Here is a 15,214-nt window from a genome sequence, read left to right on the forward strand (position 1 = left end):
TAAATTAGCAAGTTTTGCAGCTTGTGCCATGTACTGTAGGTTTTACAAATCTGCGGATATAGAGAGGCAGTATTCCTCAAAGTTCATAAGGTTGCCTACAACACAATCAGGCCAAGAAAGATTTTTTTTAAACAATCTGTTGCTGCAAATTTTTTGCAAATGTGTTTTTCATGAAAGCCCATCTTAGTAAATTTTAAATATTTCGGTTTAATGAGAAAAATCTAATCAGCTGTATTGACATTTTATTTGTCGTTAACGGCCAGCATATTTTGTAGTAAAATTGAACAATTTTTCTTCTTATAAAGTCAACAATTTTCCAAAAAATACCTCGAGTTTTCACAGCGGTGATTCAATTAGCATTAGTAGTAAAAAAACACCTTTGCAGTAAAATCAAGCAATTTTTGTCGTAATTAAGATGACAAGTTCAAGCTTTTGTTCTCTTCAATAAGATAACAAAGCTCAATTAGATACTTTAACTTAGTATAAGTTGGTATCTTCTGTCCACTCTGAATCACTGTTGTTTCCGAACCGGTAAACCTAACAGGATATTATTAGGTAAACAAGCAAATTGCTGAACATAATGGCCACGGCCAACCTTAAATAAACACACGACGGAAAATTCAAATTCTACTGAGAAATTGTCTCCGGTGACATTAATTATCACGCCAGCTAAACAACCAAAAAAAACGGCGTAATTTCGACTATTTTACCGCACTATCGCAATTTTCCTGACGCACGCGCAACTTTCGCTGTACAGTTGAAGTTTTGTGGCCTCATTCCGACGACCTTTAAGATGTTATCTGCTTTCCGAGGCACGCAATTTTGCTGGCAATCTATTTGTGCCGCCGGGCGTTCATTTGCTATTATTACAGCGCACTAACGGCAAAACAAATCAGAATGTTTTCAGTCGCACATGTTGATTTCATGTTCGATCGCCACATCATGCCACTTATACAACCGGAAATTCTGCTTTCGGGCGCTTCTTTGGTTTGGCGAATTTTAGCAAATATTGTGGCAATACCAACTTTACAGAAACAACACAAAAAATATCGGTGTTATGTTATGAACAGTTATTATAATATTTCAAGGTTTTTTAATAGCCGTTTTTTGTCTAGTTCCAAATCTGGAAATTATGTGACAATGTTTAACGGCAAATTGCAATACATGTTGACAAGCTTTCGCAGAACTGTGTTGATCAGGTCAAGGTAGGCTCGTGGGCCGACCAACCGTAGGGGGGGGGAGTGGTCACGTGTCCATGCCCCTCCCCTAGACTGCTTTTTTGTCTTTTAGTTAAATGCAAACCTATATTTCTTTAGGCAAGATAACTTATGCAACAACCTTAAATAATGTGACCTATTGCAGAATATAGGTATGTCGTTAGCCTTGAATATGCTTTGGAAAGCCATCTTTATTATTTTCGTGGTTTGGACGAACTCGCAAACTGAAGGCTACGAATGCTACAATAGTAAGTGTCTCCAGGCCAAAGTTTCGCCTCCTGTGTCATAAAGTATATCTGATTACAATCTCGACGTTGGCGTTATCCATAAAAATTGTTCGATTGCATTCCGAACGAAGAAGGTTCGCAATAAGAACGATTCTTCCAATTTTGGTTTAATATAAAAACAAAAAAAAAGAAATGAAAATAAATATTTTTGCAGCTTGATAAAATATATGGCTCTGATTCATTAATACTTTTAATATTTTTTTCCGAATTTTAATATCAATTTTATAAATTATCTTTGTTGTTGAACAATCGTCATCTGGATTTGTAGCTTAAGCGCCTCCAACAAAAGCAATGTAGGCCTAATGACCATAACCAATATTTTAATTTAAAACAAATTTCTTCAACTTTTAAATTTCACAAAAATTATCGATTTTTTGTTAATCGATTACACTGTACGCGGTTAAGGGTTACTTGATGAGGTCATAATCACATCACGCACGTGGTACACAGCACAAGTTGACAATACAACGCTCAAAGCCAATATAACCGCTCATGTCAGGTGGAATGTTTCCTCGTCCCCTGCCGGTAAGTATTACATACAACATATATTTTTTTCGTGCTTTTTAGCTATGTTTTGTAAACCAGCGTAGATTTTCAACTTGAAAGGTAAATTTCTAAGAGATTTTACATTTTTATGAATTCATGACTTGTCATAACAGGTTTGTGTTGTAATACCAGTTTCATTGCTCCTAAATTAGAAATTGACCAACACTCCACACTTTTAGTGATTTGCTTAAAACATAAAGATGACGTTTACGAAACATCGTCGTTTTTATTATCTTTACATTCCAAGCCTGCAACATCAAATCATGCTAATTATTTTTAAGAATTATCTGTTGTTAAATAAGTTACTCTACGAAAAAACGACAAAAATGAATCGTGTTGTAGGTGTAATAACATTATTAAAGTTTGATTCAAAATATGCCTCGTGACCATTATATCCGATTAAGCAATCAAATGTATAGCCAGGGGCGAGAGATATTAACCGTAATTACGGTGCCCTATTCCCCGAATGCAGTGTAATCCTGTTAAACTTAAACGTTAAACAACTGTGTTGTCAACCTTGCTTTATCTACTTGTGACATTCGAAAACGAAATTTCGAAAGGAAACTATTTTTAGAAACCTGTTATATAAGCCGACAAAACAGATATGTTAAAATAGTAGTTATAAAATGTTTTCACGGTACACTCATTTGTAATGCAAATGCACAACATTTAAAACATACGAGCACCGAAAGGTTAACACATGTAATTTTACAGTTAGAAAAGCTAAACTGCACCTGGTGCAGCTTCAGTAGTAATATCTCTGAACTATTTTTAAATCAAAACACAGGTTGTTGTTTTATTATAAAACACTGTGGCTCATTTTATGATATGCGAAATATATAAGGTGATATATATGTATATATGTTTAATAAACCAATAACTGTTGCTAATTTAAAAATAATTGTAAATTAGCCTATAGTTGGATCTGATGGTAACGTAATATGAATCTTTATGTAAAAAGTTTTGGTATGTAGGTTTAGAACTAGACGGATTCGTCGTAAAATTTCAAGATTCAAACACCATGCATGAAGATTCGAAATCTATTTTGGCGAGCAACGTCTGCATTCCTAAGTAAGAATCAAATCGGTACTTGTTCAATACAAGTCATCGGATAAAGTTTAGCGTGTAATAGCTAAAACTATGATGATAATATACAATTTTCGGGTTTTAGGGGCAGTTTGTTTTGGGTGAATGCAAGTAACAAGACGCACTGCTCTAACGAAACATCGCTTTGTTCTAACTCCACGGCCCAAGATTGCCTCTGTGCCACGAAATGCAAGTTGTTTAATTACTCTTCACGCAGAAGTAGGAATTGTGATGACGTTGGCAGCAGCTACATCAAGGATTATGGATACTTTGCCGTTCAGTCAGTAAGTTTTTAATATTTTTTTATTTTTTTACTAAGAGAATTTTACTTGACTTACTAAGTCCTAAAAAAAAATGTATTCAGTTTGTCAGGTATTTGGAGTTCAACGTCGACATGGCCAGCCAGAAGTATGACGCGTATATTGTCCCATACTCCAGGTATTGTTTCGAAATATGTTTTTTCAATAGAGTGATACTTTACAGTTTATACCACAAAAGGTACAATTTAATTTTTTTTGTTTTTGTAACTAGTACATGCGTTTAAGTATTTTGAAATTGTTTTTTTTGGTGTAGGCTTTTCAACTGTTAATCTAACTTTTAGGTTTTCAAGATATTTCTAATTAGAGAAAACACAATTTCGACGAGCTCTAAAAACTGTAAACAAGTCAACCATTTTTACACTAGCAATAAGACAACACCTTAAACATGTATATTTTGATCTTTCAATTAACTTGCCATCTGAACAATGACTTGACGTTTTCAATATCTCTACCTCTACGTTTTAAGGCAGTTCACCGGGAATTTTCCAAACAGTGACCAAGTGATCGAAATGCCTCGTAACTGGATGGAGGTCTTCACCAACATGGGATATTCACATCACGACGCAGCTTCAATTTTATGCGGTAAAGCCGGCCATCCTTAACTTTACATTTTTATCGGAGTTTAAACAATTTTTTTGTTCAAACGTTAGATAAAACATGAAAATATATTTACGTCATCATCTACTTTATCTTAATTTATTAAAAATTGAAAGGTGTGCAGAAACGTTGAAGGGTGAACACAAATATGTGTGGTAATAACTGTGATTTGCCCTTTTGAAGCTGATTTTGACCAACGATAACGCCTTCATTAGTACACCGAAAGCCATCGCAGATCTGTATCGCCTTCAATATGAAGTTGCTTGCACTAACAGAATGCCGCAAACATTGACGTATGGTTGTTTCTAGACTCGCTCCTCTCTCAGTCTTTGTAGCTCAGTCGGTAGTGCGGCGGTTCCGGTATGGCCGGATGTCGTAAGTTCAAACCTTACTGGGGGCTACAGTTGTTTTTTAGCCTGTCCTACTTGCATCTTACCAGATTCGACGAGTCTGAGATGGCCTTCGGTGTTTAGAATCAATGTTGCCTTAAAAGCCTATATATGGATCTTCCTGAATCAAAGTCCTGCAATGCTTGTCACTTAATCTATGCCCCTGTTATTTGTAGCAAACTCGATTGCACACCACTACGCGAGAAACTTCACATTCCACGAGTTGGTTCCCGATTTCAACCAGCTAACTTTAAGCCTCAACGTGTCCTGGTTGCTACCCATTGACAGCAAAGGACTGCTGACATTTTTTGTCTCGCATTTACACGGAGAATACGGAACATCGTCGGTGAGTCTTTGTTTCTGCAAACTAAAAAACATACCATTTAGAAATGAGAGGTTAGACGTGAAATATGGGAAGCTGAAAAGCTTTTTAACGCAAGGAAACATTGAAAAACATCTATAAAACATAAACTATTGAAAATAAATCTAAAAAATGGCCTCAAGGATGCCCAAGAGATAATAACAATACAGGAAAACTAATTTAGTCCTCAAACTTAAAGCTGCTGAAATATTAGAGATTGTCGAATGTCAATAAGAACAAGGAGAACTTGCTGATAGGAAATTGCCACGCTTTACTCCAAGGCCGAGGTTGCAGTCCTCTGTTTTCTATGCGCCATTACATTTATCTCTGGTCCAAATAGAATGCACAAACTTTTACTTTCTTTTGGTCCTTCAAACTACAGTACGGTGATTAGGGTATGTTTGGCACTTTGTGTAATCATTTAATACATTATTTATAATAGTTTCGACAGAAAGATAGCAGTTGCAGAGGAAGGGGTTTCACAAAAAGCGAGATAATCATGCCTTATACTTTGTTGACATTAATATTCCTTCTTGTTATCTCTTGGGTACAATACGCCACCTTTCACGCATGGGTAGTTAGTTGGACAACTTGTCCTAAGAAGTAAATCGGTTTAAATCGTTTCACCCAGAATAGGACATTCATTGCGACCAACGAAACAAGAAGAAGTGCGCGTACATCATGCGTGAACAACACACAGTTTCAGATCACGGTCGAAAACGTTAAGCCCACACATAATTATACCTACGCCGTCACCTCTTGGTACGACCGTTCGAGACAGCTCTGTGCCATTTACGGGTCCTGCTCTACTGATTTTACACTGCAAGTACCAGGTAAACTATAAGTTTAAGGCCACGAATTTCCAGTGTTGTAAACAAATGATTTGTAAATGATTTAAGTCCCAGTCAAGTCTTTTTGAACATATAACAAGTCAATGTCCCAGTCTAATCGGTTGCCCAAGTCAAGTCCCGGTCAAGTCATTATGAGGCCAAAAAAGTCAACTTCAAGTCATGTCATGTTTTTGGAATAACAGTAAATTGGTAAACTTGTCTGATTATGAGAAGTAATTCCGCTAAAAGTACCACAAATGCAATATACAGCAATAAAAGCGTTTGATGTGCAAAACGTTAGATAAATTATAATGAAAAGCGCTTAATTTAAGCCCAAGTTATTTGACAAAATGAAGAAGTCCAAGTCAAATTATTTTGGTCAAAAGACTTAAGTCGAGTCAAGCCATTTGAAAACAGTGACTTAAGTAAAGTCAATGACTTTAGTCATTACAACATTGCGGATGTTTTCACGTTTTTATCCCCAATGTCGGCATGAAAAATATAGGTTTTCAATTCCTTATGAATACTGCTGCTGGAATGCGCCTTTTACGATCTAAAACACTGTATGTTTTATATAAAAGTTTGGAAAAAAACTAAAGGTAATGCGACCAGCTCTAGGCTACATGGATTAAGACTTTTACTGTATATGCGTGTTTCTAAACTTAACATTATTGCTTTGGAACACCATTAGTAAAATATTTTGGCTACTAATATTAATGCAATATTAACACTCGTCCCGAGTCATATTAATTGAAATCGGCAAACAATATGTTGAACTTGCTTTAGTATGAAAAAAAAATGCAAACTATATCAGTCCTTTGAATCAACAAATTTTGTTGGGCAGGATGAAACCACAAAGTTCCCTAAAGGCTCAAGTTTTTTTATGAAAAAAAAATAAAGAATATACGAGAACAACCTCGTCGCAATAGTAAGTGCTTCGGCAAAACTAAAAACTTTTAAGGGAAATTTTAATTTCAGGTTCCTTAAAAATCTATATAGACTTTCAATGTCGAAATGTCAGCTTAAAACGCACTTGTTCGTAACAGAATTTGATGCTTGTGAAAAGAGATACAATCTATGTGACCAAAACGCAAACTGCACGGCCCAGGATAGAACGGGACGAACTTCTATCAACGCAACCTGTGTTTGTCTTAGTGGATTCGTTGGGAATGGATACAACCCATCTTCGGGTAAGAACAAAGCAGTTGCTCGAGAATATATTTGTCCACTTAATCAACGTAGTACAATGCAACGACTTCTATTAAAACAACAAATCAAACAAAGAGTTATTTAAGATTAACTCGACGATTGGCTATGACGCTATTTTTTCCGCGTATTCTAAATTAAGACATCACATAGGCCTGCAAAAAAAACAAATTTGACTTTGTTGGTATTATGGCAAACGTGGCTATTTGTAATTAGTTTCGGAATTACTACAATAATTACACCGTTCATATATTTTCGTCTAAAACCAGAATTTATTGCATAAGAACACGATAATTTTTTTTTTAAATCGACCGATAAAGACGTATCAATAAGGATAGCAAAGCCCACACAGAAGTAGGTATTATTTTGAACGTTTTAAATATGTCTTTATGCATTTTTAACACCTCCAACCAATATGCTCTTAAGACCGATAAAGCATTTTAAAAGTAAATAGGGCAACACCGTAATGCGGAATTTACTTTGAAAATCTTACCTATAAACTTTGATTCTAAATTTTCCAGTAAAAGGTGGAACTGGGTGTAGCGACATTAACGCTTGCCGAAACAACACCAATCCGTGTGACAACCACGCCGAATGTAAGGACAGACGAGCTCCTTATATTGGCGCCAATTGTACGTGTTTATCCGGATACTACGGAGATGGGTAAGGATTGTGCTAGTCTGCCTTAGTACAGATCGCTTGTCGTTTAGTAGCGAAAAAATTAGTTTTGGATTTTATTTTATTTTTAAACGACGAGTTTGAACCGAGTCTTGAAGTAAGGACAGTCGCTATTTTCTTTTACTGGGCAAATGGTTGTACAAACTACAATGTATTTTACTAAACGCGTTTATTATATCGTTCTAAATCGCGTACTTATATAATAAAACACTGCGAAATCGAAATTGTTATTATTTGTAAAAAAAGGGAAACATTGTTTCCACCTAGATCGCAGCTATCGCAAACATAGTGTTTTTTATATTCTTTTAAACAATTGTTCTTATTTCAAGATCAGCAATTTCCGTTAAAATAAGACCGCAAATGACGTCATACCAAGAAATGATGACAATCAATGAAACAAATTAAATAAAATCCCCAGTATAGCGCAGAACACAGTGGCATCACTAGTTTGGTCAAATATAATCCTTATTGCCTTTTGTGTAGTTTAAAAAATGGTAGCGGGTGTTCTTCGTCCGCTTTGCACGCTCTTTCCATCGCACTACCGGTTGTTTTCGTTGCACTCATCCTGCTTGGCGCGCTAGTCTGGATGATACGAGAGCGCAGAATCGAGCGAGACAACTTTAAGTGGAGCAAGTTCGTTTCCAACTCGGCATTGCAGTACGCCCTTCCCCAGCTGGACAAAGGCGACGTGAGTTGACAGTTACATGTTTGGTCTACATCAAATGAAATCATTTCTGCCTATTTGTTATACCTTCATTTTAGCGAGACACTGTACGCTTAAAAACCCTTTTTAATGAAAAGATTCCCGTAAAATGTTGAACTATTCATTTACCATTTGATTATACCGAGATATTTTTTAAGTTTAAATTAGGGGTGAGAAATATTTTTTCTAGATGCAAACCAAAACCAAATCCGCTAAATTCAACTGTGAAGCCTTTACGAATCTTATTATAACAACCGCAATGACTGTTCACCAGGAATCTTACTAGGCATTTTGCAACTTACACTCGGTGGAGGAACAGGAGTTGCGAAAAGCGCAAAAAAATGCTTTAAGGAAGTTAAAATAGCCAAAAAAATATGAGGAATGCATCGCGCCCAGTTTGCAGAATAGGTTGCGGGCTGCTTGATTTTCGTTGATTTGGTCCGCGGGCCGTAGGCTGCCCACGCCTGGTTTTTATTAATAACGGAATATGAAATGAATATATTTCGATTATGAAGATAAAACCAGTATGAACCGAAAATCGAAATAATCAAGAATGAAGTCGTTAAAAAAGATTGAATTTCATAACCCGGTAAACAACCGAAGAGCACACTATCTGAGCAAAAAAGTTATAAAGATTAAACTAAGTACAGAACTTAGTAAACCGAAAATCAGTTTTTGGCTTCAATTCATTCGCAATGATATACTATGTTGCACTGAATATGTGAATAATAGAAATCACCTTGACCCTTGCAAGATAAATGTCGACCTTAATTCCTGATCAGTAACAGCAAAATACTCTAGCAAAGCTGGTAATTCAGGTCAGACACAATAAACCAATCTTAAAAGATATATATATATATATATTTCGCCAATCAAAGAATGACATTCATTCGAATAAAGATATACTGACGATGCCTTGATTGGCGAAATATATATATATATGTTTTAAAATCTGTTTATTGTGTCTGACCTGATTTGCTGCTTTGCTAGATTATTTTGCTTTCAATGATATACTAATAAGGCTTTTAGTAGACAAATATATTTATCATATAACATCCAAACAAAATGATTTTCGCTTCATCCAAACAAAATAATTTTTTTCTTTTTTAATCTTCATCATTGATGTGCAACCCGAATCGTTTGTTTTTCACCATTCAGATTCAGGCAGATTCTGTTATTCGAAAGAAAATTCTGAAAAATAGTTATGTCGATCCATTTTTGTTCCTCCAGAACGAATGGCTGCCCACGTTCGGCGACAGGTGGGAGTTGGCACGCGACAAAGTCCAACTCGGTGACGTGTTGGGCCGCGGCAACTACGGGATCGTGTACAAGGCCACGATGGCTGAAGACTCGGTCAACGATGACCTGGTCAAGGTGACCACAGTCGATGTCGAGACGCGGTCCGTTGCCGTCAAGGTCCTTAAAGGTGTGTTTTACGGCAAATACTTTATATTGAATTGGGTAGATTTAGGTACACTTTGCAGTCCACGGATCTGTAATGTTGCTTGATAATAAATTGCAAAGTTAAAAAGATTAAATAGAATTGGGTTTAATAGGTATAGTACGTATAAAATAAACAAAACAAAATAACGTTTTATGTCATCTTGTAAATCAGGGACCTAAAACAGTACAGTGCAATTCTTTTTCAGTGCAGTAGATTTGTATGTATATCTATAAAGGTATAAATGCGTAGCTCCGTCATTAGAACTAGCTTGATGATTGTTCAAATTGCAACAATACTGTTTAATACATTCCTTACCGTGTGTCTGTATAACATAAATACAAAAAGTTCGCTATCTGTGCAGAAGGGCCGAACGAGAGCTCAAAGATCATGGATTTTCTCGCCGAAATCGGTTTCATGCTTAACCTGGGCGAGCACCCCCACGTGGTAAAAGTGCTGGGCTGCTGCACGACTCAGAAGCCCATCTACCTCGTCACCGAGTTTCTGGCGTACGGCGACCTCCTCCATTTCCTGTGGGACGCCAGGGAGGTGTGTGGGCGTTGCAGTGTTGTAATGACTTAAGTCAAACACTTGACAATGACTTGGCTTAAGTGCATTTATGTTACTGTTTTAAAATGACTTGACTGCTTGACTTAAGTAATTTCGTAAAAAATACTTGACTTGATTTTAGTCTTGTGAACAAATGACTGGACTTTGTGACTTCGGTTAAAATGGTGTTTGCATTAGGCATTTTTTTCTAATTGGGTTCTTTATGTTAAGTTTTGCACATAAAACGATTTGCTTGGATATTTTTTGGTTCGTAATTGAAGGAGTTTCCCAATTTTAGTAATTTAACGTTTATTTTATTAATACACAAGGATATGTCTTGGATTTGTCTTGTGATTTATTCAAAAAGACTTGACTTGGACTTAATTTTTTCTACGAATGAATTGACTGGGACTTGAGTCATTTTAAAATGACTTGTTTACAACACTGGTCAACACTGTTTTTCCCATGACAGCCGACCAAATGCTTTGAGGACCCCTTGTACCACCTAACGGAAAAATCCGTGTACGAAATGTCCCGCCAGCTCGCGCAATGGATGTCATACTTGACAAAGTCGAAAATAATCCACGGCGATCTGGCCGCCAGGAACATACTGGTGGGCGAAAATCGCGTGTGCAAGATTTCCGACTTCGGCCTGGCCAACGATGTCTACAGGCAAGGAATAATTAACGATTTGCTTCAACAGAAAGTAGTTTTAGTTGTAACATCGTGGTTAAAAAATAATAACGCGACATTTTTTGTTGTTTATATTAGGATCTAAACCTATTCACACTGTCAGTTGTTTACCTGTTTTACATGCCACAATATCCAACAAACACACACAAAGTCCAAAACAGATCCAAAACAACTTTATTCAAAGACAAATAGAATCACTATTTGAAGAAGTTTGATGAAGCTTTTGTTGGCGTAACTGCAGTGGTCTGACTTTTAGTAAAGTTGTTTTAGATCTTTTTTAACCTTTTTGGTTGTTTTGGATCTTGTAAGATCTTGCTTTATATATATTTAGTGTGTTTAAGATAAGCCTATTAAATCTATTTCATATTTTAAGGTATGGTGTTATAAAAGGTCAAATGGAGAAAACCGTTCCTTTCAAGTGGATCAGCCCGGAGCGAATGATGTCCGGGAAAGTCCCCATTACAAGCAAAAGTGACGTGTAAGTATAAACAAAACGGGCAAGACAAAGCAAAGTATAAAAATGGGTAAAACTAAAGAACTAATCTGTAAACAAAAAGCAAACATTAACTTGTAACAAGACAAAAAGTGCGTTTTTTATTCAGATACAGTATGTTCAACATCTTGTATATTGACTTTAATGGAAAACTCGGAAAAACACAAATCGAAAAAATATGACAAAAGTTGACATGCAGTTATTGCTGTCATTGACTACGATAATGTTAACAAACGCCTCATTTAAAATTGCTTAAAATTACTACTTTGAATTTTAATAAAAAAGTCGGCGATAAAATCATTTAGAAGTCTAAAAGCGCACGGACTTAAGTACTATACTGCGTTAACCACGAGATTCAAGCCGAAAAATGGAAGGGGTTCTTTATTATTTGCTTATATTCCACTACATTCATAGTTGGTCGTTCGGCAACCTAATGTTCGAAATGGTGACCTTGGGCTGTATGCCGCATGCCACCGTTCCGTCCGATCAGCTGTTGGAAAAACTTCGGTCCGGATACCGAATGAAGCAGCCCGTTTCCTGTGGCGGCCAAATGTAAGTGACGCGTTATCGCATATGACCGTAACAAGAAAATCGCATTATGAAGTCTGGGTCGTTCTTAGTTTGTTCAATGGAGTTGGGAATTACTATTGTTCACGAGGCTGTATACTAATAGTAATATTATAGTTTATCGGGTTACATGTTTACGTGTATCGTTTGCAAAGATACTTTTTGACCTTGGACAAAATTTTCGGTTCACAAGTTTTACAAACGGAAATATATAGTAAAAACAAAGGTTCAACAATCCCTCCCAGACAAGAACATGTTCTACATTCAACAACCTACTAAACTAACCGGTATCAATGTTAGCAATATTATCCCTGCTGCTCATCACAATGCCATGTAAAGTATACGTAGCGGTGTGATATACCATATGCAGGCGATTTGCAGTTCCCTTTAGCAGAACCGATCAACTTTAAAGCCTTCAAGCCGTTTTATAAACTTCGTTCTTCGGCCTTAAAGCCGACTAAAAGATAGCTGCAGTTCCACCGACATACTCTCATAAAAAGTTTTAGCCACGCATTTACGTCTAAGGGTGTACACCATAAAGCATTTTATTTAATAATACTAACGCTGTCACCACCCGAACCCAAACGATAACCCCAGCCCTAACTCAAAAAACATGTTATGTTTGAAAAATTATATCTCAATGCCAATGTTTTACAGAGAATTTCTAAAAACAAAACAATTTACTATACGTTGCTTGCCTGAAGTTATTAATACATCGAATTTCAAAGCTCGCTGATCATTTAAAGAATCGAATTTCGAAGCTCTGTAATCATTCCACGGGTTAGCAAAATTACCCTTATTGCCCAACTAACGCGCAAGTAGAATAACGTGACCGCATCAAGTCACATACTACCGTCTCCCAGTAGATCAGAAACTATCCACTTGACTTAAAATACGAAGAAGGAAGATTTATCCTGAAATTAAGCCATCCAAAATAGGAATGTCCAAAACTTGATGTTTCAAACTAATACCAATACCCGATAATTTCAGTAAAAAGCATTGCGATCCGACCCGGTACCAAACAAACAAAATTTATATGCTCTAATAAGAAAATTGATTAAATTAAAATTTTCACTGGTAATCATATTGAGGGTATTATGCCGCAATTTGATTTTGCGTTAGAAAACATTATCTTTTATTTTTCAATTTATATTTTTCTAAAAAAATATTGCCTATAAGCATTTCGCCTTTAAAGGTAGAAACTTCAATGTTGTATAGAAAACATGTGAGTCTAATGCAAGACTTAAATTGGCATAGCATAGGCTCCGATACCACCCTAGAATCGGACGAGTATATTTACTGCCACTTGGTATCGACTATTGGCTTCGATCTAATATTATGGAACATCCCTATAGGAGTGAAACGACATTTTTCTTCCAAATCAAAATTGAGGGGATCTAAAATAGGGACAAAACATCTAAAATCATTTACGTGACCTTTATGTGAGGTAGCCAGGTCAGTCAAGAAGGCAGCCCCCGAATCCCAAAAACGACGGTTTTAGATGTTTTGTCAACATTTAACAACCCCTCAATTCTGATTTGGAAGCAAAATGAGTTTTCACTTCAACCCAATCCCTAATCCAAAGTTGTCCAATAGGGTGTTCACCTGATTTGGTAAAACAGTTGTTGAAAGTTTTACTGATATTCTGCTGCAGGTACACAATAATGAAAGCTTGCTGGGAGTGGCGAGCCTCATCTAGGCCAAGTTTCGATCGTCTTGACAAAATGCTGTCCAACGCACTCATCACAAACGCAAAGATGGACTACGTCAACATTGTCAAGGTGGTCGACAGCATTGACAAGGAGGTGAACGAAGCACTGAGATTGAAACGATATACATATATTTGTAAGAAAAACTGCGCCTTTTGGAGCGTTAATGGGGTATTCAACTATACTCATTTTCGACCAAAATGCTCTTTAAATTTCACGGTAATAACGCAACTTCCAACTGAGTTAGTGTTTTGTTTACCAGTGTTAGTCTTGGGTTTGAGTAAAAACATATTTAGCATAACAAACAATAGAGACATGTTATTTGCTATTCAATTATGGCGTTAATGTTGTAATAATTAAATAACAGAAAAAAATAAATGGTTTAGAAGTGCATAGAATCCATAGTCATTTAAGAAATTGGAAGGCAACAAAAATGATCAAAACTACTTTAAAAAACCTGTCAGGCATTTTTTTTCCTGAATTTTTTCATATGGCACCCAAAGCCAATATTTCCTTGAATTTCGAACAAAATTGAAATTCACAACAACCATGGTTACTGTTTAACGTTTTACTTTTATATAAATTTGTTCAAAAATACACAAAAGTGTTAAATTGTAGGCAAAAAATACAAAAGTGCGTAAAAACTGTCATTGGCACAAGCTTTCAACAACCTATTTTTTACAGAAATATGAGGAGGAACTGGACCCGCAATTTCCTGGCAAAGACGAGGAGAAACAGGAGAACGGCGATCTAAGGGAAAGCTTTTACATCAAGCAACCTTTGTCAGACGACATGGCAAATCGGGAACTCGACAAAACCACGATTTTCTGAAACTTTGAGACAAGATTTTAAGCACAACTCTGCTGCAAAATCAAAACATTTCATGGCACAAGCATAAACAATCCAACCATGTCGCACGTACTGAACTCATAAAAAACAGTTTTTTGGATAGCAGTCAATTTGATTAAGGCCAAACAATATTTTTGTTATTTTTGTAAATTTAAAAACGTTAAATGCAATCAGCCAAACCAAGTTTATTGCGTATAATTGCGATGTACAGTGCCACTGGTAACATCTAATTTTTTTTTATATATAAGGCTTTCCTATTAGGAGTTAAAACCAGGGCTGCGGAGTCGGTTAAAAACAACTCCCGAGTCCGACACCGGCCAAAAAAATACACCCGAGTCCGAGTCCGACTCCCGAGTCCCAAGACCGACTCCGGCCAAATGTAAGATTTTGCCGAGTCCTGAGTCCAGCTCTGACTCTACAGCCTGTATTTTACCCTTTAAGCAACTAAATTAAGGTGGATTTTCTGCAATCCACTCATATTGGTGTCATAATTGATCCACCCGCATTACATGGTTTAAAATTTTTTTCACATTTGCTATTACACTTTTACTTACATTTTGCCGCCTTGAAAGTTTTAAAATTTGATACTGCGCATGCGCACTTTTGACTCGGGACTCGGGTAGTTTTACGCGGTCTTACTCGAGTCCTTAGTCCGACTCCGACTCCGCAGCCCTGGTTAAAGTTTAAAACACG

The 15,214-nt window shown here is 36.4% G+C and overlaps 1 protein-coding gene across 1 annotated transcript; it reads left to right on the top strand.

Annotated features, from left to right (window-relative positions):
• The first annotated feature begins 1,366 nt into the window (after nucleotides 1-1,366).
• LOC146137679 (uncharacterized) lies at nucleotides 1,367-14,554 on the top strand. Its single transcript, XM_083394423.1, has 18 exons — nucleotides 1,367-1,465; nucleotides 1,910-2,029; nucleotides 3,025-3,121; nucleotides 3,222-3,420; nucleotides 3,501-3,574; nucleotides 3,923-4,038; nucleotides 4,619-4,788; nucleotides 5,435-5,636; nucleotides 6,680-6,823; nucleotides 7,361-7,502; nucleotides 8,001-8,205; nucleotides 9,451-9,646; nucleotides 10,026-10,210; nucleotides 10,683-10,882; nucleotides 11,277-11,381; nucleotides 11,811-11,948; nucleotides 13,618-13,768; nucleotides 14,357-14,554. The coding sequence occupies exons 1-18, from the start codon at nucleotides 1,372-1,374 to the stop codon at nucleotides 14,501-14,503; spliced, it is 2,685 nt and encodes an 894-aa protein (XP_083250549.1). The 5' UTR covers nucleotides 1,367-1,371; the 3' UTR covers nucleotides 14,504-14,554.
• Nucleotides 14,555-15,214: the final 660 nt, after the last annotated feature.

The sequence above is a fragment of the Ascidiella aspersa genome, chromosome 7 (genome assembly GCF_963924565.1).
Source record: "Ascidiella aspersa chromosome 7, kaAscAspe10.2, whole genome shotgun sequence".
NCBI lineage: Eukaryota > Metazoa > Chordata > Ascidiacea > Phlebobranchia > Ascidiidae > Ascidiella > Ascidiella aspersa.

Excerpts from the sequence above, each read along its gene's own strand:
- LOC146137679 (XM_083394423.1), top strand. The coding sequence starts at position 1,372 with ATGTCGTTAGCCTTGAATATGCTTTGGAAAGCCATCTTTATTATTTTC. Across the intron at positions 2,030-3,024 it reads TGTTTCCTCGTCCCCTGCCG|GTTTAGAACTAGACGGATTC; the intron begins GTAAGTATTACA and ends TTTGGTATGTAG. Across the intron at positions 10,211-10,682 it reads TCCTGTGGGACGCCAGGGAG|CCGACCAAATGCTTTGAGGA; the intron begins GTGTGTGGGCGT and ends TTCCCATGACAG.